At 38.3% G+C, this 24,109-nt stretch overlaps 1 protein-coding gene across 15 annotated transcripts in view; it reads left to right on the plus strand.

The window, feature by feature from the left end:
• Positions 1-24,109, plus strand: part of Marchf1 (membrane associated ring-CH-type finger 1) — a 630,089-nt gene that overhangs the window by 580,001 nt on the left and 25,979 nt on the right. For all 15 annotated transcript variants that reach the window (XM_035450825.1, XM_035450824.1, XM_035450836.1 and 12 more), the window contains one exon: positions 2,906-3,086. In XM_035450825.1, coding sequence (XP_035306716.1) covers positions 2,906-3,086 — 181 coding nt within the window. The remainder of the gene's footprint in view (positions 1-2,905; positions 3,087-24,109) is intronic.

Consider the following 24,109-nt stretch of genomic DNA (forward strand, 5'->3'; position numbering starts at 1 on the left):
AGGATCAGCAAGAACAGTGAACTATGAAAAACCATAGTGAAACTCCTTACTTTGTATAATAATTTTAAATGACTAGTTTGGAGGACAGGAAAGTATCACTCCTTATGTTATGTAATTTCCTATTCTGTGATTTCAGTAGCTACAAAAATAAAATCATAATCAAGTTCTATGCAATAGAAATTTTGTTTTCTTTCACTGGATGCTATTGTTTGTTTGGTTTTGGTTTTGATTATTTTTGAAATTGTAATTTAATTATATTTCTCCCTCCAAAGTTTCCCATAGTCCCCTTCCCACTCTCCTTCAAATGCTTTGTAGAGGAATTATAACAGTAACAGTACACAGAATAAGGACAGTGTTGGTTATTTATTGTGGGAAATTACTTGCACGAGAAACCTAAAACCCAGGTTAGTTTCTGCAGCCTTTTGAGACCCAACCAGAACCCCAAAAGAGAGAGCACCCCCTCTCTCAGGCCTTTATTCTGAAAGCCCTGTGTGCAACTGTAGCCATGCCCAAAACGGGCGTGGTTAGTAGCACAGGTTCGCAGATCTCTCCCTACAATGCATGGCCCTTTTTTATTGTCATTGCATGCATATTTGTATAAACATGCATATTCCCAAATATAACCTGTTGAGTTCAAGGATGAAAACAATAGGCATGACAAAATAGATGGAGAAAAGCTCATGAGGCCTCAGCCCTGAACAAAGATCTACTATGTGCAACTGAGAGGAGCAGAGAGCAGGAGAAGTGGTCCTTCCCAGGGAAAAACACACCAATTAGTTGTCCAATATCAAATAGTCATCCCTCAAAACATACATACAAGTAACACTGGCTGTTTTATAGGATGGCATAGTCACTATTCAACATCTAGGGAACCTTAAGCTGTGATACTGTGTTGACATCAGTGTGGTAAAAAGAATGACAGGGCCAGTTTCTGTGCCCAAGATTTGGATAAAAGAGATGTTATGGGATTCGACATTAAAAATGGACACTCAGATAAGTTTTCATTTTCCTACACCATGTTGGCTTTTTATATGAAATATCGCAACTAACCTTTAACTTCCTAACTCAATTAGGAAGAGGGGGACAGTGACTGTGAACTTGTTCTCATCCAACACCGGCTACCACAAGACATAGAAGTCAGTGCTCTTTGGCTTTGTTTTTACTTAAGAAATAAATACAAAATACACATGTGCTGTCATACATCTTTCTTTTTAAGGTTGGTAGATCACTGGGTTTCAATTCCTCTAACTTCCTGCACTAGCTATGTGAGCAACTGCCTTGCTTCCTCTAGTTCTCTAGGGAGACAGCTTATTTTAAGATTGTTAGTCCTCTCCTCAAAACTCCTGCTTCTGGAGACGAGTGTAGACACCTGTAAGGAAGTAGCAGAAACTGAATTATGTACTCTCCCAGCCTGCCACTGGGTCATTATGTAGATTTTAAAGGATTTTTAATTTATATTCAGTTCTTGTATTTTGAATAGCTATACAGCAATATTTCTAATGAAGTTTAGTAACCATTCTCAACACCTGGGTAAATTATTAAATTATTGAAGGTCTAAGAATTTTTTTCCTTCTATGTGTTTGATTCAGGTACATGGGTATGCATGTATATGTGTGATTCAGGCACATGTGTGCAGTACTCATGTGACATCAGAAGACCTCAGAGGTCAGTCCTCACCATCCCCTTGTTTGACACAGTGTCCCTTAGCTATTACCCACATGCTTCCAGGGGTGCTCCTTTCTCTGCCTCCCATTTTGTCCCAGCTGGGGTTACAGACTCACTATCACTCCCAGCCCTACATGGGTCCTGGAGGTTCCAGCAGAATCTTAACACTACAGGGCAAGGGTTTTCTCAGGTGGGCCATCTCTCCAGCCGAGGGCTAAGCTTTTAATTCACTTCTTGGAATTATGAAAGGTTTGTCTCACCCAGGAAGAAAACCTTCTAAAATATGAAAATGGGAGTAATAAAGAATTCAAGGACTATAAATCTTTGAACAAGAATTCACTTTAATCCAGAAACTAATAGAACTCTGAGTTTATAGACAGAAATGGTGACATTTTCAAACAGTACGATTTACTGAACTAGAGTTTTATGGGACCAGGAATTTTTGTATTATATGATAATTATTGACAGTTCATTGTGATTTAATCAATGCACATTTCTCTAGGAAATTCTTAATGATACATTCAGACTAGACTTTTAATATTAAACTTATAATTTGATTTCCACTTTAAAGCTTTCAAAATTCTTTCCTAGTAGTAATATCCCATATTTGTAAATTACACAATGTATTCCTATAATTGTGGCATCAACTATAACATTCTTTGTAGTATATCTTCTTCAGTTCTCTCTCTCTGTCTCTCTCTCTCTCTCTCTCTCTCTCTCTCTCTCTCTCTCTCTCTCTCTCTCTCTCTCTCTCTCTCTCTCCAGTATCTAGCTACATGTTCCTGGCTGTTCTGGACATGATTTATAAACCAGGCTGATCTCAGACTTGGAGAGGTCCCCTGCCTCTGCCTTTCTAGTACTGGGATTAAAGTGTGCACCACCACACCCAGTTTCTTTAGACTTCTAAGCCATGACCTTTATATTTGAAACACCGTCGACAGTAACCTTTTAAACAGACTAAGCTCAATAGATTTGCTCTTTCAATAGCTTCACTGTCAGAATGTGTTTTTGTACAAATATCTCATATGCTCTCTCCTATGACTTGAGTCCAATAACTATCATGTGGAAGTAAACGCATATTGATCACAGCTTTGGCTCTATCATCAAAGTTGGAGTAAAAAGTCCATAAGTTCTAGATTTTAAGTTACATTTTCTAATATAGCCTGACAAAAGCAAGCTAGGGATCCTTGGGTGAGTGGTGTTCTCTGGGAGAACTCATGCTCTCTGTGTCCTTCCTCAGGATCTGTCACTGTGAAGGAGATGAAGAGAGCCCACTCATCACACCCTGTCGCTGCACAGGAACCTTGCGCTTTGTCCACCAGTCCTGTCTCCACCAGTGGATCAAGAGCTCAGACACACGATGCTGTGAGCTCTGCAAATATGACTTCATAATGGAGACCAAGCTCAAGCCCCTTCGGAAGGTACAGTGAGGGTTGGGCAGAATAGGGATGGGAGAAGGAACTTGCGAAGCAGTCTTGCTTTCAAATGTAACTTCCTGCTTGATAAAATTCTGCCAACATACTAAAGTTCATGGAGGATGCTTGTTCTATAGTGGACTCGATGGATAAAATACAGCCATGCCTTTAGAGGTAAATCAGTTTGTTCTGTCTTTAAAGGTGGATATATATGTAAATGCATAGAGAAACACATATTAACTGTGTATATATGAAAAATACAATTATAATTCAAGGTAATTGAATTGATGAGAAGCGTGAGAATGTTCATCTGTTGAGGTCAGTTCCCACAGATAGATGGTAGAATTCACTAAATAACATGAACTCATTTAACTTTTTAAAAGGTGACTATTAGATAGTAAGAGAATGATTTATTCTATAAGACATGGCCTAATTTCTTTTAATGTTTGGTCCAATATTTTATTTAACACTAGAGGGAGTAGAAAGAAAAGCCACTATTGTCTATAATGTTCATCAAGATGCAAGAGAAATAGAAGTGCGTTTTTAAGCTATAAAATTTGCTGGGCATTTGTGGCGCATGCCTTTAATCCCAGCACTTGGGAGGCAGAGGCAGGCAGCTCTCTGTGAGTTCGAGGCCAGCCCAGTCTCCAGAGCAAGTGCCAGGATAGGCTCCAAAGATACACAGAGAAACCCTGTCTCAAAAAACCAAAAAAAAAAAATTATCTTCAAAGCCTTCATTTGTGTTAATTCTTTTCTAGAACATGATAGTGACTGTGAGCCAAGTATAAAGCTAAAGCTTTGGTCAGAGTCACCAATAGAAGAACACTTGTCACGGACACATGTGATGGTGATGTGCTGTGTATAATTCATTCTCAAACCCAGGAATTTACCATTTAACTTATTCATCTTTTTGCCTCCTAACTGCAGCCTTTCACACATACACACACACACACACACACACACACACACACACACACACACACACACACATATATATATATATATATCATATCTGTGTGTATAGATGCCTCTAAACCCAAAAGGAGCTTGGGGATTGCAATTTAAATAATGAATCAGCCCAGAGGGGTTTTTCTATTTAAATTAAATGCAGATCTAAAGCAGATAGAAAGAACAATGTGTGGAAATAAACAAGATGAGCTTGAGAATGAGAAGAGATGAAGGCAAACAAAAATATTTCCCTAGGCATCTAATGGGGGTTAGCCATGTAGTCATTGTAACTCTCCATTCATGCTTTAAATTATGGGGAGGGAAAGTACCATGCCTTATTTTTGTAGTAGACTTTTTTTTAAATTCGTAAATGGTTTATAGATCTCAAAACTATATATAAACTACCTTCGGGGAGATGCATTTTTTAATGGGTTGACTTGGATGCTGAAAGTTGACTCTCTGCCTCTGGCCCCCAGAGCAATCATTGCAGAAGTAGAACACGATGGGTACTCGCACTCTTGTTTTATGCTAAGCTGACACTATACTGAAGGAACCGAATGAAGTGCTCATGATTCTTCGAACTTATCTTCTTGTCCCTCAGGGAATTACAAGTTGTTTCACAGCATCTGCCCATCCCTTTCCCATCCCCTACCCACACAAAAATTTCATTCCAACTTAGTTGAACATAGTATTTGAAGTATTTGAATTTGAAAGCAAGAATCTATAAAAACATACTCAAGTTGTCTCTTTTGTATTAAGCCTTCCAACTCTCTCTCTCTCTCTCTCTCTCTCTCTCTCTCTCTCTCTCTCTCACACACACACACACACACACACACACACACACACACACACATATTTGGGAAGGCATAACACATTAAACATGTAAATGAGGAAGAACTCAAACCTATCCTAGTAGAATAACTCTTTAAATAAACCTAGATCTTTTCTTAATATGTGGTTATCAGTAACTTACAACTAATCTCTCTGTAATTGGAAACTAACAATGAAGCCTCATGGGAAAGTACAGTAACCTATGAGTTTTGTCCATAAAAGCCCAACAACACATGTCTCAGAACCACTCAGATGGGATATTTTCAGGGAGTGGCCCTAACCAAACTCCATATTGATCAGTATTTAGTATTTTAATAAAGCTGTTTTAATTTGGCCCAAAATGGGAGAACTGGCTTTTCTTCTGCAAATCTTGGTATTAACAATAACCAGAAGAAGAAAGTACATCTGCTTATATCTATCCCAATGAACATGTTGCTGCAACTCAACAGGAGCCTATCTGCTTATTAATGAAGTAGCATAATTTCTTTACAAATAAGAAACATTTCTTTTGACCATAGTATTGACTAAAGACACTTTTAAATACACTTCATATTTGATAGCGTAATCTGTACTGGGAGGGTTGGCATCTACCATAGATATGGCTCCTTAGCAGCCTACAGATGTGTTTTTACCTAAGTCATTAAACTTGAATATTAGTTGTCAATCTTTAACTGTGTTATTTGAGGTAATATTTCAGACACTAAAATTTGTAAACCACAAAACCTGGCTTGACTGGAACCATATTCCTGCATGACTACAGAGTTGGGGATAAGATGGGATTGGAATGTTACCCCTGCAATTTGCTTTCAAGTTCTTTGCGTTTCTCACCCCTCATGTGATCTTGAGGTCCCCACACATGACACCTCTATTTGCACAGCTGAGGCTTGGAAGGAGGATGTGAATATTCAATTCCTATGTAAGGCAGCATTCATAGACATGAGGAATGAATATATCCTATCCATTCTTCCAGGATGTTCAAAACCTAGGGGAAGTATTTTAAATTCTCATTCTCCTCTCTTTAAAAATCTGAGGCACAGCCAACATATATAGGAGGCAGTGTCCTCAACATCATTTTAGATTGTGAGGCAGTTCAAAACAACACGTAAAAAGAATTTGAAACTGTTCTACATGATTTGTTTTGAAGGGATGGAAGTTCACCAATGCATTCTTTAGGTAGTTTTTAAGTATTCATCAAGAATGTCAGGTATAACGTTTGGTGAGAATATATTTGAAGTAATCCAATTAATTGCTCTCAACTCAGTAATTCTATTACATTTTACAACATTCTAAATACCAAGCACATGAAACAATTAATTTAGCTAATGATCCTGGATCTCTACCATCAGCAAATGGAGGTGGGGAACTATGATTGTCTGAGATGACTTCTTCAGAGAAAGTACCGGTCTTCATAGGCTGATGGAGCTTGGGGCTTAACTCTGTACAGATACCAGTAAAGCCTTACCTCATTGATTGCCATTACTACAGCAAAAATTACAGTTAGCAAAGTCATCAAGGTAGCCTAATGTTTGCAGAAGAAAATCTTTAAAGTAAAAATAAAATCGAGGGTTTATTCCAAGGAAAGCAAATCCCCATCATCTTTAAGTCAGTAGCTCAGCTACTTTTATGACAATCAATAAAAGTCCCATTAACTTGCTTAGTTACCTGGGGCCAGGAGAAATTCTCGGAGCCCAGGAAAGTAAAATTTAAAAACTAATAAAACACAAATAAAGAAAGCACAGTGATGAGCTAGTGAAATTTGGAAAGGTACACACTGTTGATTAGGAAGCATAGATTAATTTACATTCTGAAGCTAAAGTCTGGGATTCTAATCTGAATCTTCCTGAATGAGAAGCCAGTTGCTGACATATAGAAGGTACACAAAGGCAGCAAGTACTACTGACAACGTATGTCCTACCCTAAAATATTTGTGCATATAAACTACATAATAAATATAGACTGTATCTAATTACTTTTTGTCTCATTTAACTAATTCAACCCATGTTAAGCCTGTCCTGAGGAACTACATGGATCTCATTTAACACAAGAAGAAAAGAGTCACCATATCAAACTTAACTTACACACTGCAAAGATCTTTGAACCCACTGTATGATGGTCAAATAGCTCCTAGGTTCTCTTTAAGGATCATAACATTTGTTTTTCTGGGTATGGGGAGGCACAAGAAGCTGAGGCCAAAGGATCAGGTGATTAATGCCACCTTGAGTGACACAGAAAGATCTTTTCCTCAAAAGACTAAGTGATGGAATGTCTTCGATTTTTGCCTAAACTTTTGCTAATTGAAATGTTTCAAAAGAATTCTAAAACAAGTTTTCCTAGAATCTTCCTCCTTAAATCTGGAGGAAACACTTTAGGGGGTATCCTTTTCCCAATAACTTAGTTACATTGTTATGTGCACAGCAATCATTTTTCAGCCAAACACTGAATGCAGAAATTGAAAACTTTGTGTTATCTTCACTGTGTTTTACCCCAGTTTTTTAAAGGTGTTTTCTGAGCCCATCAGTCTGCCTTGTGTTCTTTCCTCCTTGCTGTCAGCAGTTAACACAGTTTCTCTGTTCCTGGGATAACCTTAGTCAGCACTGCACACAGTTCTTTCCTAATGTCAAGATCAGTAGCAGAGCCAAGGGAGCTGCCCTACTGGGGTTCCCAAAGGCTGGATTCAGCTCTGGTGGCCTTCTCCATGATGCTCCTTTATGGCCAGCAGAATTTTGTGTGCAGAGACATGAGGACCTCATTCTGGGGTTCGCAGACTTCCTTTTCTCATCCTTTTCAGTTCTCAGTTTTACACAAGATCCTGACATCACAGGATGAGAAAGGCCTCAGCCAATGGAGCTATGTTGCTTCTTGTCATTGAGCTCAGGTTTGGAAACTTTCTATTCCTTTTCTTTACAAGCATACAAGGCCATAGGTTTCCATCCTAGTACAGAGTGCAGACAGAACTTTCTCCAGCTTGCTCGTAATGATCTTAATTCTCAATGCATACATGTTCTCCTGTTGATTTACACTTAGTTTCAGATACCATAATAACACCTCGACATGAAACCTAAGAGGCTCAAAAGACTGTTTTCCAGCCAGACTGTCTCATTGCCACATGCATTTCTCACAACTTGTTCAATGTCTGTTAGTGATGATGTCAAACACTGCTCTGTGCCATTCACAAAAGTGGGGTGTCTGATGGTCTGACTGTCATAGACAGGACACAATGAACACCCTACTAAACAACACAAAGATTATTATTTTAATATTTCAGCTTGGTAGAAGCATTAACTTTGCCAATAAATTGGTTTTTTAAAATTTCTCCAAGATTTTATTGAATCTAATAAACAATTCACAATTCTTAAGGCAACAATCATGAGGGTAAGGGTATATATATGTACTTAATATAAGATCATACTTTTTCATGTCCTCTGTGTAAGGAGGAACAAGAAATTGAACAACTTAAACACTGTTCTTAAAATATTTTCAAATACAAGGTAATAAAAACTTAACAAAATAGGACTATATATTTTCCAGAGAGCAAACTCCAATACTGATTTATATTGCAGAGTTACATTTTCATTATGTATATACTTATAGAGCAATGTGTAACACACAACAGTTTAGGTACTGACATTAAAGAAATCAGAGCCTACTTAATCATTTGACAAAAATAGAGTAACATTTCTTCAGTCACATTTGTTGGTATTTGAGCCCCAAAGTTATGAAAACATAAGGCTGGTAATGTAGAAATTCTTTCCCATTGCTTTGTTACTAACAAACTAAAAATGAGCAAAAGATGGTAAAAACCTCAACGAAAGCTTGCATAAGACATTTAGAAACTGACTATTGGGCTCAGCACTGTTTCTCAGGAACACATTGCTGACCACGTGATCTGTGAAAACAGGGCCTCTCAACCTTATATTGCTTTAGTGCACAGATACTCCTGTAAGTACAGTTGATATTTCAGTTAAAATAATATTTCAGTGTAAATCTATGACATTTCCTGCATGTCTTCTGTCAAGTAAGTATGAGATGGAAAACACGAGTATCTTATTCATTCTAGTAGATATTTCAGTCAGGTCACATGGGTTTTTAATCTCTGTGTCTTTAAATGAAACACTAGAAAGTCAAATAAATATATAGCTATCCAGAGTCAGTACTATAGGATAGTTTGTCTCTAAAAGAAATATTTTCTGGTCAGTAAATTATTTTTCATTTGTGAAATACATAGAGTCATTCTTCAAAGCAGATTTTAAGTCATACTACCAGTAAATCATGTCTGCATAATCATTCCAAGAGAATCTCAGTGATTTCCACCTTATGTATTCACTCAACTTCGTATATGCTAAGAACCTACCTTGTGACTGAAGGATTAGTAAGAAGCAAGATAAAGCACCCCCTCACATGCAGATGCAAAAGAATGGGAAAGGATGTGAAAGTATAAAGTGCTCTACAGGGAATTGGTATAGGGAGTAAAGAACAAGCCAACTGCCAAAAGCATAATCTAGTTAACTATCTTACTTAAAGGAATATAAAAGAACAACTATAACCACAAAGCAAAGCGGCTGTCTTTTTCTCATTAATCTAGGTGGTGTCGTTTAACAGGTAAGCACCCAAGACCCTAAGGGATGAGAATTGGGAATATAAGGATTTTGTAGAGGTTGTCAAAATTTTTGAAAAAGTGACCACTGATTAAATAAATAAATGTTGAATAATTATTCAGTTCTTTTTATCACTAAATGAATCTGAATATTAATTTAGCTGTTTCTTTCATTGAAAACTTGTGTCTGAAAAGCACTACACACTTTCCAGGAAAACTGTCACTTTCTATTATTATTCTAGTTATGGAAATAGTCACTTAACTCTTGATTAGCTTTGCTATTAAAATCTCTAATCGGATAAACATTTAGCCTTAAGAATATCTATTACTATTTGAACACAGACCAAGAGTGTAAAAACAGAGATTCCCTTATACATTGTATGTTCTGGTTTTTTTTTTTTTTTTCTTTGAGACATAGACTGTGGTTGCCGTGAGGGAATCCATCTTCCAATAATGGCAAAAGCATGAGGGAATCAAGTTAGAATGTGCACATGCATCCACATACTCACAGGTGCAAATAAAGGTTTCCCCAAAGCATCTTTTTTCAATTGAGTTTTAAATTACTTTCATATTTATATCTTCTTCTAGTTCAGTGGTTCTCAATCTTCCTAATGTTGAGACTGTTTTAATGCAGTTCCTCATGTTGTAGTGACCCCCCAACTATAAAATTATTTTCATTGCTACTTCATAACTGCCATTGTTATAACCGTAATGTAAATATCTGTGTTTTCTCATTGTCTGAGGTGACTCCTGTAAAAGAGTCAATTGTCCACAAAGGTTGAGAACTTCTGCTCTAGTTAAAGATTTTTATGTCATAGTAGTAGGGGTATTTTCCTTAATATATTATTCGAATAGCTTGTCTTCGTATCAAAATCTTGAAGGATTCTTTAATATATAAGTCACTGGATATCAGCATGTTTTTAAAGCAAATATTTTAAATCCCATAAAAATTTCTTTTCCACCAATTAGACTAGAGAAAAACTTTTATTTCTATTTATTTATTTTTGTTATTACTCTTTTGCAATATGATGGGTCAAGTCTGGGGCCTTGTACATTCTAGCCAAGGTGACCTACCATGAAACTACAAACTCAGTTCTTTGAGACAGGGTATTGTTATGTAGGCCAGGCCAACCTCAAACTTATGATTACGATGTTAAAATTACAGGCATGAGCTACTGCACCCAGCCAAGAAGGACACTTTCAAATGCTGTACCTGAATTGTTGATCTCCAGCCCCATTGTACGTGTATCAGTATGCTAGTTGGGTAGCATTAAAATACGTGACTAAATTTATCCTCCTGAAAGGAAATTATTTTCTCACAAGCCAGCCCCCTCACAGTTTCCTAGTTTTTTGCAAAGAGTGATCATCGGGTAATTTTTTCTCTAGTCTTTCATGAAGATATTTCACCTATAGCATGATTTTTCCAAGCCTATTATTTTACACAGAAGTGTTTACCAGTTAGTCTGATAAAGCAGCCAAAGACAGAGCTTAGTATGCCCTTGTGAAAGGTATAAAATAGTAAATTTTAAAAGATGTAAAAATAAAAAGGCAGGAAGTGGAAAGATGGCAAACAATATAGTCCTAGGATTTCCATACACACACACACACACACACAGGAGAGAGAGAGAGAGAGAGAGAGAGAGAGAGAGAGAGAGAGAGAGAGAGAGAGAGAGAGAGAGAGAGATTAAGAAGTGAGGGAATGTCAGGCATAGTGGTGCATGCCTTTAATCCCAGCACTCAGGACAGAGGCAGGAGGATCTCTGTGAGTTCGAGGCCAGCCTGGTCTATACAAAACAAGTTCCAGAACAGCCAGAGCTACACAGAGAAACCCAGTCTCAAAAACATAAAAAAAAAAAGACAGAAGAAAGAGGAAGTAAGGTGTTACTATTTTCTTCTACTGGAGTTTGCTATAAGTGGATATGTGAGGCACAGAAGGAACATGGTTACCTGTAGCTCAAAGTTCCTCTTATAAGGAACCCTCTGCAAGGAAAGGTGGTATTTTCTCTTCTGTCTTGTAACACCCAAAGAATGATAAGTATCTTTATATCACTTTTATATAAAACCAAGGAATATCACCAGTTAAGAAGAAATAGCTCGAACAATAGCTGAATCCGAGCCCGATGACAGGGATCTGCAATTGCAGCTACTCAAATGGGCGGAAGCAGGAATGTCAAAGCTGCAAAACCAGTTTCAGCAATGTAATGAGACATGTATCAAATTAAAAACTAAAACATGGGTTAGACTTATAGCTCAGAGGTAGAAATCATGCCTAGCATGTGTGAAACTAGGGCCTAAGTTCAGTTACCAGTAAAGTCACAGGAAAAAAAGAAACATTTTGTTGTTCTGCTTCTGATACTTAAACCCTTTGAGCCCTGCCTCAGTTTTTCCATGTGGTAAAGGAAGAGACAGGGTACATGTATCTTTAAAGTTTCTTCCAAGTTAAAAACATCTAATGAAAGGTGAGGTATTCACTTACCTAAAAAGTAAACAACGGAATGTGTTTTGAAGTTTCAAAAGAACAGAAATAGATAAACATGGAATTGTCCTCACAGTACATCAAATTGTACAAGACAAAATGCTAAGCAAGGAGAGGCTGATGATGTCAAAAGAACCAGCCAGCACACTAGCTTAATATTTTGTTGGTTTTGTTAAAATTGCATATTAATCATAACATTTTATCCTTTCCCCTTCTGAACATTCCATATATGCCTCTCCACTCTCCTTCAAATTTATAGGCTTTTTTCATTAATTGTTAACTGTGTGTGTGTGTGTGTGTGTGTGTGTGTGTGTGTGTGTGTGTAACTTTTTATGGAAATAACAGGTTGGATACATACAATGTTATTTATAAGCAAGTTTTCAGGGCTGATTATTTGGCACTGGACAACCAATTGGTGTGCTCTTCCCTGGAGGGGACCACCTCTCCTCATCTCAGCTTTACTCACTTGCCTGTAGTTCTGTTTGTAGGGTTGAGGCCCCAAGGACTTTTCTATCCAGTTTGCCATGTCCACTGGAGTCATCTTTATTAGGCTCACGTTTGTGTACTCATGTTGATGAGAATTTCCATGTGTAGCATCTGATGTTGATAGGAGACAAAAATCTCACAGCAAATTCCTTGGTTCTCTGACTCTTAGAATCTTTCCACTCCCTCTTCAGCAATGTTCACTGAGCCCTGAGTGTGGGAGTATTTTGTAGATATATCCTTTGGAACTGGGTCCCACAACTCTGCCGTTTAATTGAGGATGGTTAATCTTTAATATTTCTCATTGTTCTTCAGGATAAGCCATGATTGAAAAAGAGCAAGAATCTTCCCTGAAACAAAATAAAAAAAATAAATAAAAAAGATAAGACTAGAAGAAATGAAGTTAGGAAAGGGAATAAAAAAGAGGGAGGAGCTGAAAAAGGAAGGGAGGGGAGAAAAACGTAAAAGGGAGAATGTGTCTGTGGGCAGTTAGCAGGAACAAGGTCTCCTACAGAAAACCAGATCTGTATCCAGACCCCATTCATTTTCTGCTAAACTGTAATCTGGTGGCTAAGGGCCAAGGCAAAGCCAATTCAAGTGCTTCTTGACAGCTGTTTTGGAGCCCAGAGTCATTTACAAAAGACCCCTGACCCTCAAAAAGGAGTCTGGATGGGCAGGAAGCCATTTTCTACTTGGCACTAAGACAACCTGAGATTTAAGGTCTTAGCAAGCTAGTTATAATAGATGGATAGATAGATCAATCGATAGATAGATAGATAGATAGATAGATAGATAGATAGATAGATAGATAGATAGATGACAGACAGATAAGAAAGAGAAGGAGGAGGAAAGAAAAGAAAAGAAGGGAAAGAAAAATCCAATATTTTATTTTTAGGATGGAGTTTTTGTAACTATAAGACTACTTCAATATAAACTAGCTGGAAAAGTATCTTTTATAAACAAATATAGTTAAGTTTTGAAGCTGCATCTTCTGAATGTGAGAAATGGCTTAAAAGACTGGAGAGTATCTACTGGTCTGTATTCATATATAACATGACGCTATCAGCCATCTTTGTCTGAAAGAACACAATAAGGGTGTCTGGGAATGCCCACCTAAGATCCAAGAGTCCCACTTCATCAAGTTGCAAGCAAGCATTTACTGAGAACCATCAGTGTGCCATTTGCTGAGGGTGGGCTGATGGCACACCTGGTTCTGGAATGTCAGTGGTCCCTAACAGCTACCCCTAAGATTATAGGAATGAATGAGACACAAATTCTCTGACATTAGAGAATTTGTATTCTGGTATTGTGGAAACGAAGGTAAGTTTTAAAGTGAGTTGATTGGGATTCACACTCTTCCCTTTGATTAATTGTGGTTTTCTGTACTGGTCTCATCTGTTGCAAAGAAAAGTTTCTTTGATGAGGGGTGAAGACTACATTTATCTTTGTGTAAAAGGATAAATATCAGAATCTGAAGTCTCACTAACATGATTGCCTAAACATGAGCCAAAGGAAAATAACAATAAGACATTGGACAAGGAAAATCCCAAGAGATGTCAACCCTCCACAAAGAACCATAGGCAACTAAGAAATGCTGGAAACAGGAAAAATAGTCTTCCCCAGGGAAGAGCTCACCAATTGGTTATCTAATTCCAAATGGTCAGCCCTGAAAACACACATATAAGTAATAGTATTCAGACTGAGCAGGCTATATTTAGGAATATGTATATGTATGCATATATGCGTACACATACATTCCTTGTTTCAAAAAAGAGGCCATGATTTTAAAAGAGCAAGGAGGTGTCTATAGGAGGGTTTGGATGGAGGAATGGGAAGGAGGAAAGTTATAATTACATTATAATTTCAAAAATCAAATGTAATTAGAAAGTGTGAGTTAGCTATTATATCTTGAAATAGATCAGATAATGGTATAAGAAATAATTCCAGTACCTATAGGAGGATTCATATGATTCTAGCAGTAAATTTTAACTGGAGAGAAATTTGTAGCATAATTTTGGTGAGGAAGCCCTCGGTATCATAACTGCCTCTATAGCTCAAGAAAGAAACACTTTAATGAAGAAAATCAAGATAAGAAGTTTATTGGTTGATCATGGTGACCTAGGGTCTGCAGAAGTTGGCTGAGAAAAGCATGCCAGGTTTGTGGAAAGCAGTTGAATCCGTGGACAATTTACATTAACAGTCAGGCTATAAATGAATAAAGCAGCCTTATTTCATTAAAATGAATAGCCAGTACAGAACTGGAGTTGGATAAGGAGAGATTGAACTATGACATTCTATAGACAAAACCCAATGAGTCTAAAGGCCATAATAGCTGCTTAGCCCTAAGTGATTGTCACGCTGCAATACTTCTTCAAATCAAGACCTAATTCTTACCTTGAATAGACACTAAATTTGATCACCAGGACTGAATCACAGGCTGCCTATGACATGCTTGCCAAATAATATGCTTATTTTTCCACTTGGCATGGAGTCAGTGAGTCACTGTGGCCACTGTGTATTCACCAGCACTTCTAAAGAGATTTCCATCAATGTACCTGTTAATCCATGAGCTCCCTTTGTGTTGTCATAGGCTGGAGGTGATGTTAGTGCCACCAACAGTTGAACAAATCAACTTGTAGCATTAGCCTTGAGCGGGAACTGTGGACTAGTGGATCAGGCACCTTATCTATAATGTAGGAGGAAGAACACGAGTGATGCTTGGGACAAAATCTTTCTTTGTTTTTAGGCTTCATGGTCATCAGCACATCTTCTATGTTGCCTTGGTCTGCATATATTGGAGCTGTCACTGTCTGGAAATGGATGAGTTTGCCCAAGTGTTTTTCAACTTAGTAACTATAAATTCAGTTCTTTGGCTCCTGATATGTGTCCCTTTGGTCCCAACTCATTTCTGCAATCTCCAAGCCAAGAGCTAAGAAAGCAAAGGACAGCCCAGTCATACAGGACATCTCCTTCACTAGGGACCATCTCTGATTTTATCAGATGAATCACAGCATAAAACTGTGTTGGAAACAAAACCCATACAGCACTTTAGGCCAAAGAAGAGCATAGTTCTGACTTGACTTTTAAAAGAAATATCATTTTCTGAAAGGAAAATCCAAGCTCTCTTTCAAAACTGCCTTGTGGTGATATTTTAGAAGCCAAGAATCAGAACTGTGAACTTTGAACAGAGTCACAAAGAGGCACTTGTAGAGGGAAGGAAGCAAGCTGTTTCAGTAGCGTAGCTTTTCACTAACAGGCTTTTCATCTGAGGCTAGATACTTCACAGATAAATCTCTCCTTGGCCCTGCCAGAATAATTGGACTGGATGTTAACAAGCTTTTCTCCTATGTGACTAATAACCAGCTTTGGTGCATTAATCCTTAGTTATGCTCATTATTTACAAATGTCCAATAGGCACAAGTGATACACCTTAGGGAGAAGCTTTGAAAGAGAGACTGCTGGGAAAATCAACAATCAGACTAAGACATATTTTGCTCAGCTCAGTCACATTCAGAGAAAGTGGCGAAGGCCCTGGGTTCCTTGTGCATGTGCAGGGATTTAGAGAAGGGGCAGTCTGGGGTAAAACACATCTCACCCCCATTCTCCTCCCTGCATTGGCTGCTGAGTTTCCATCTCGTCTAACAAGGCTCATGATAAAAACTGAGACCTAATATTTCATAGGTCAGCTAACAGTGCCTTGCCATGGAATTAGTTTTCTTTTAACCTAATTTGGTAGATCATTTGCCATCTTGACATAGGTCCTGTATTGCCATGAATTTCTTGATGCAACGATCCCATGTTGCCAAGGCAACCAACTTTGCTGGGATTTTTTTCCTCTAGAAAACAATTTCCAACATTGCAAACCCTAAATCACAATCATCCCTCATAAAACTCAGGGTCAGATACGTCCCCTCTATGTGTAAAACTGTTACTTTTTTATGAGATACTGTGCTGTTACAGTGAAAGAATTTAACTTGAGGGATAAAATGTATATTAAAACATGGAAGTTAAAATAATCCCACAGCATTTTTATCTTGTTGTTTCATTCCCAGGAGATATGAGGCTATTTACTACTTGCAGTTATTTTTTTTGAAACTGCTGTATTTATGTTGGCATATTTTGACTAAATTTCTATGTAAATTGATTGCAATCAACAGCTTCCTCATGGTTTGTGAAATTAAACTGCTGAAAAGACAAAGTATTTTTCTGGGGTTAGGATCACCCACTTGTTGCATATTTGCCCCATTTTTAAGAGTCAAGACCTTGTGAGAGTCCTTTTCCATGTAAATGGAGTCACTTGGCAATGCCCTGAGAATCTCCTTATGCTTGAATTCAAGGGGCAAGTGGGTGTTTCTCTAAGGACCTCGGCAGCATCCCATTTGTTTTAAAGGAAAATCCCAAAGGAAGGAGAGGAGAGAGGCCTGGGGCTTTTTGTTAGCTCCCAAGTAAGAGGAGCTCACTAGGTTCTGAAGAACTAATAATTATTTTTAGACCTGGATCTCCACAATGCACTTCACAGGCCACATTTCCCTTGACAGTAATCCCAAGTAATTCTTCATTCTTAGTCAACCAGGACCATTGGTCTGAATTTCCAGCTAAGTTTTCAAATATTTATAAGGCTCCCTTCCCCTTACATTTTTGCTTGGAAGTCGATCACCTAATTGGTAGCCGTGCTTAATTTTACAATTCCCAATGGTTTCAGAACAGAAGAGTGTGGCTCTAAATGAAGTTTCTGTATGAGACTTGGTGGGTCACAACACTTTCACATTGCATGTGTCAGCTCTTTCAGCTGCCATTGTTTTACAAGAAATGAAACCATTTTATTGATTAAAACCTAGTACCAAGTGTCATCTCTGCTTGTGGAGAACTGGCATTATTTTCTTTCCATTACTGGGATTAGACAGATGAATCTCTAATGGTGAGTCAGGATTTTGGTACTTTGTAAATATTTTATTGCTTATTTGAAAGTTATATGCAATGTATTTTGATCATATTCAACTTCCTCGCCTATCCTAACTCCTTGAAGATCCACCCTCATTCCTTCCAACTCCCTGAGTTCTTCTTTAGTTTTAGAAAAATATTACATTGAGTCCAATTCATGCTATCCCGTCTTCTCCTGGATATAGGACCATTTATGGTGTGATCTATCTTCTAGGGGCAACATCTTTAAAGGAAACTAACTCTCCTCCCCAGAAGCTACCAACTGTGCATAGGGATGGGGGCTTGAGAACCCCTTCTTCCTCTGTGTTAGAATGCTGACTGGCTTGAGCCAACCAGAATTAACCTGTTTTACAGTTGCCTTTTCAGCCTCTCCTGTCGTAGCCTTTCAAGTGTTAGTGCTCTAACACGGTGCAAAAATAATTTAAGATCATTAAATGAATTGCTTTTCCTGTTGCTATGATAAGATAACCTGACAGAAATTTAAGGAAAAAAGGTAGGGGGGGGGTATTTGGATGGGTGGTTCATACCATGGTGGTAGAGAATTTATGTCAGCCAGAGGCTGAGACAGCTAGTTACATTAGACACATTGCATATACAATCAGAAAGCAGAAAGTGGTTGTTAAGGTTTTGCAGCAGAAGAGTACTGTGGTGGATTAGGGGCAAGGAATATCGTAGAAATCTCACCACACAACAGATCTCACACAAGAGGGTTTATTGTGGGCCAGGGATGAAAGGCTGCTTCTGAGCAAAGATAAGATGGGGAGGAGACAAAAGGAAAGAAACAGAGAGAGACAGTGGGCTGTGATGGAGAGCCTTTTAAAGGATATGCATGTTGAATTTGGTGGCTGGTGATGATGTGGCTGCTGTGTGGTTCCTAACATCCCTTCCTTTGCTTATTATAAAAGGTAAGGAAATAGGAAGGGTGGCTGGTGAGGCAGGAATGGGGGTACCATGCTCTTTAGAGAGCTTCCTGCTCTCTGGAGGTGTTAACATCTTTGGAGATCCAAGAAAGATAGGATGCTAGCCTTGCTCTGGGAAAGTAGGCTGTTTCACTTGCTGACCAGGCTCTATGGGACCTTCTGGGTCTAGGAAAATGCAATCTGCAGCTATGCTGCTGGACCACCTGGGGCTCACCACTTTGAAGCTGTCCCAGGATGCAGATTTTGAAGGAACACCGGAAGCTGGTGCTGGAGCAGTCTTCAGTTGACCTGAAATCTATGGAGGCTGATAGACAAGGTAGAGAAGGCAAAATTATCAAGCATGTATATTTGAAACTTTTTTTAAAGATTGTATTTATTTATTATGTATATAACATTCTGCCTCCATGTATGCCTGCACACTAGAAGAGGGCACCAGATGTCATTATAGATGGTCATGAGCCACCATGTGGTTGCTGGAAATTGAACTCAGGTCCTCTGGAAGAGCATTCAGTGCTCTTAACCTCTGAGCCATCTCTTAGGCCTGTGGTCCTGGGTAGTTGGAGGAAAGGAGTCCCAAGACCAGGGAAGAGAGAGAGAGCGTCCATTTCAGGAATAGGCAGAATTGGCAGGTGGGGAACAGGTTGTTGATTGACTATATTCATCTGGTGTCTGTCCATTTGATCTATGAGAGATAGATTCAAACTGATTCCCTGGAGCTTACAAGAATTTTTGAGTTTACAAAAGAAGATGTTTTAGATATGTTAGCATTCCCACTGTTTGTAATCTGTACTGAAATCCACACTGTAGAAAAGGCAGGAGACTCATGCATTTAGTCATAGTAGAAGCTTGGGGACCCAAAAATGATTCTGGGTTAAAAGTATGAACACTCTTTCCTCTATCAAGAAGATTGGGTGAATGTAAATTAGACAGATGTCTTTAGAAGAATGAGAAGCACTTTTAAGTCTATACTTAGAAGACAACCAAAGGAAATATAAAATCTTGAGTTTGTGGCTATGATAATAGTAATCAGTGCTTACCAGACCTAGATTAAACAGCTCATTAAAACCCCAATGGTTAGTGTCAAAATTCTTTTGAAGTTTCAATATAACAATTGCATAGAGAGGGAAAGAAATTTTTCATTCTATGTATATCTTAGGTAACTTTCTTAGACCTTTATACCTTGCATTTACATATCTTAAACATTTTCTTCAACGCTCACAGCTTAAGTTTTTGTATCCTCAGACCTTACATAAACTTTACACTTTTTTCTTTCCATTTACCATGTGACACAGATGGTTGATTACTGAGAGAAGTTATTATGAAGCAAGTCCCTTTAAATAACAAAATAGTAAAACGTTAGATTGAAAACTATTTTATGACTTCATCTATTTTTAGAGCCTGATAGCAAGGTAAATTTTGTCTAACTCTAGTAATAGCTCTAGGAAAGTGAGGCCTGAAGCCTGATTTTTACATATGAAGAGAACTGAGAAGGCAGCTGAAACATTGGTTGCTGCTATGAAACTGACAAAGTTATTAGTAGCATAGTTTTCAGTGCCATCAGAAATCTGAGAAGGATAAATTTCACTGGTGTAAGCAGGAAGTACAGACCAAGCAGCTTCTGAATCTATTAAAAATGGCAGAGGCTCACTGGCTACCTGAACAATCACCCTAGGTTCCTCCAGAGTTGTTGGGGACAGAAGTCCCAGGGCAGGGACAGTCTTTATCCACCAGACCCATTTTAAATGCCATATTCAACAGATCTCTGAAGAGTTTGAGGACCGTCTATTTATTAAGTTTATTTAAACTTAACAAACGTTGTTTGTAGTTACTTATTTTAGGCTTAACTTTGAAAATATATACAGGAGGCTAACTAATCTTATTCTTTGTAATTATTACATTAATACTTAGCATGACTACAAATATAGTTTTGAACACATTAAGAATTTGAACATTTATAAGGTACTGACCATTAACTCGCATACCTTAATTATCCTTATCATTTTAAAAGTTAGTTTTCATAAGATTAGCTTTATATAGCTTTATCCCTGTTAAAGTTTGAGCCTTAAAAAAATAACAATTTTTGTACTGAAGCTCTTTTTGTATCAAAATAAAATCTTTAATCTAGATAAAGCCCATAGGGAGACTGGAGAGTTTACTGATCCTATATAGTGTACCATTATAAAACATTGCAGTTTTCTTTGTATGGCTTGGTTTATACAACTGGCTAAAGTTTAGAGTGAGCAAAGACAAAGAAACTTGACCAATAGTACTGTGAATCTGAGTAGACCTTAGGAATTTGTATGTCTTTATGATCAAATACACCTTATTTATTAAACGTAATAAATATGTCTATTTTTTAGCAGCTAACTGTTGAACAATTAGAAAAGACAGAAGTAGTTAGACATACATCTTAATCAACTTTTGTTAGTCTGAATAGACCTTTATAACCTTAAAATTTTATCACCATATACAGTGTATTCTAAACTAAAGTTGAGTCACATATATAGTATATTGAAGCAAATGTAACCTTAAATTTTTGTCATCATACAAAAATCTATACTAATTCAAAGTATTTTTGAGATTTGTTGCTTCCTTAGTCTAAAAGGAGACACAATGATAAACAGCTCACTAGGGATAAGAAGGTTTATAAATGGTGTTCTATTCCACATGGTCATCTAAAGATGGTGGTTAAGTCACATGACATGTACTCTTTAACCTTAGTAAAAATTGCTGCCAGCCATGTGGCTACTTACATCTTGATGAGGTCATCAGCCAAGATGGATGAGAACCACATGATTGCTATTTAAAACATCTGTTTTCCTAGTAAATCTACTTTTATGAGCGTTGAATCCAAGTTACATACACAATCACAAATATACCCTAAATAAGTATTGAATAGCATATATGTTGCAGCAAATTAAGATTATCTGTATTTAGATTTTAATTATAAGTCATTTGTTATAGGTTTAAAACCAAATTTCTTTACATATTTTACAGATTTTAAACTATACTCAGTGAGTATACAAATCCTGAAATAGAGTTTACAGCATAATCTTAAGAGATTGTTTTTGTTTGGTTTGGTTTGGTTTTGATAGCAGAGCACAGAGAAATTGTAGAGATAAAAAGAGTGGAAATCATAAAAGTGTAGATCTGAGCAAGTTTGGAGATCATTTGTCTCTGTAGTAGCAGTTATTATGATTTGTGAGAATTTGAAAATCAAGTTCACCTGGCTTTGGCCATTGATCTGTCCTGGGGGAAACCTGTTGTGATAAAATCTAAGGTCTGTGGAGGTAGAGAGAGACTCCCAAAAGAGAACACCATAAGGGTGTGTTCCTATAAGCTCCAAGAGGGAGATAAACACTGAAGTATGGGACTGCAGGCTGAAGCCCTAGATAGGCAGGAGAGCATGGGGAAACGGGAGCCAGTGTCTTTAGTAGAGAGACCCCTATGGGTTTAGCAGGCCAGACCCAAGAGAGACAGTTGCCCATGTGGTGGGAGTCCCAAGGGTATAGTAGGAGGCTCCAGGAACCAGAAAGATACTTAGGGCGTAGGACAAGGAAAGGAGGCTGCAGAAGCCAGAAAAGCACGTAGGTGCCCACGTGGAGGTCACAGCAGGCCAGAGGAAGTAACAGCTGAAGAATCAGACTCTAGAATTTGGAATCAAATTCACAAGCAAATGATTGTGCATAGCTTTGGAGAGTCAGATCAGCATCTTGGCTAGAAGCCAGACCTGCAGAAGAGAACAGGTGTGTGTTGGGTGTGTCCACAAGGCACCCGGCCTCTCTTTTGCTTCCCAGCCTGCTCCTGCTAGGTCCAACTCTGACTGCTACTTCTCAATAAGCTTACAGTTCCATCAACAGGGAGGTGGGGGAGACCAGACCAAAATCAAACAGGGCTTGAAGCAGAGACAAAAAGCAATAGGGGATAGGGAATCCTTTTCCATTCCCCTCAAGCGGTTGCAGAATAAAAGTAAATAAATTTAGATCCCTTCAGGTCCAGTGCCAGGTGAAGAGACTGTACTTTTTCCATGAGTGAAGAAAGGCAAACATGAGGGAGATGTGTACTAGGGCCCTCTATGGGGTTAGGTGGGGAAGAACAGCCAATGCAAAGATGAATGCATTGTAATGGTTTGTAAGCCTTCTTTCTTGTTACAGTTATGTTGGAGACATTTCTATAAATGACTCACTAAATACACAGACTATCAGGTCACTGAGACCCTAAGGGAAAGGTCCCCTGTAACAGTCTTCTCGCCAAGCTGCCCGAGTCCTGCTGCCACATGGGCGCTTTCCACCAGGCTTGCCCAAGTTCCGCCCACCTCCACGTTAAGGTCCCAAGTAACACAGAGAGTCTTATATTAGGTATAAATGCTGCTTGTTGAATGACTAGGATTTCTCATCTACTAGCTCAGTCTTAATTATCATAAATCTATATATTTTATAAGACTTATCTTATTGGATGCCAGCAGTAACCCAGGCTCACATGGTGACTCTGCGTTTTCACCTACCTTTCCCAGAATCCTCCTTTACTCCTAGTCCCACCTATCCTGTTTTCCTATTGGCCAACAGTACTTTATTTATCAACCAATAAGACAATCATATACACAGAAGGACTTCCCCCATCAGTCCTCCTAGGATATCATTAAATAAATGATATCAGCAGGGGTCAAGCCATTTATAGTAAAAACTGTAAACTAAGAAAATTATATTAATGGTCACAATCATTAGCCAGAAGCTCCTGATTGCTCACTAATGCCTACACTATGCTTTGTCATGTACATAGCCCCATTCGTCCTCTCAAGAACCACAAAGTGTTATATATTTTTAAGATTTGTTCTTTACTTATGCATATGTGTGTGCATATATGCAGAAGCCCACAGAGGCCAGACGAAGGCACTGGATCCCAGAGCTGGAGTGCTAGACATCTGTGAGCCACCTAATGTAAGTGAAGGAACCCCAACTCAGGTCCTTTGGAAGAACAGCACAAGCTCCTTACCACTGAACCATCTTTCAAGCCCAGAGGGCCTGATCATAGTGTCAAAGAGAGAAAGACTAGGATGTGAAAAGGATGAAGAGCTTTATAAGCAATAATTTTTGTTCAATAAGTATAGAACCTAAAACTGTAATACTTCCACACAAAAAAAAAATAAGAAAAAAAGTCTTTATGACTTTGTATCAGGCAAATATTTTTAGCCAACAAGACCCACAAAACAGAAGCTTGAGGGATGAGTCGGTGAGTAAGAGTGCTTGTTTTGCGACGGGTGTTGGAGGTGCACGCCTTTAATCCCAGCACTTGGGAGGCAGAGGCAGGCGGTTCTCTGTGAGTTTGAGGCTATCCTAGAGCAAGTTCCAGCACAGCCTCCAAAGGAAAAAAAGTGTGCTTTTCTGTAAGCATCTTGGTTCAGATCCCAAGCATCCACATAAAAAGCCAGGCATAGTGGTGTGTACTTGTAACTCCAGCATTAGGAGGCAAAACAGAATGATCCTGGAACTTTGCTGACCAGTCAGTCTCAGAAAAATGGTGAATTTCTGGTTTACTGAGAGACCATGTCTGAAGACAGTAAAGGACAGCAAAAGAAGAAAATGACTGATGTCCTGACCTCTGCATCCACATGCATGCACACTCATAGTCATACATATGTGTGCCCACATGCAAGATTCTGTCTCAAAATAAAAACAGTGCTTAAAACACCTAATTGATGCATCAAACTTGCCCAAAATATCATCTCTTTAAAAGTTACTGCATGCCAGGTGGTAATGGCACACACCTTCAATCACAGCATTCGGGAGGCTGAGGCAAGTACATCTCTGTGAGTTCGAGGCCAGCCTGGTCTACAGAG

The sequence above is a fragment of the Cricetulus griseus genome (assembly GCF_003668045.3).
Source record: "Cricetulus griseus strain 17A/GY chromosome 1 unlocalized genomic scaffold, alternate assembly CriGri-PICRH-1.0 chr1_0, whole genome shotgun sequence".
NCBI lineage: Eukaryota > Metazoa > Chordata > Mammalia > Rodentia > Cricetidae > Cricetulus > Cricetulus griseus.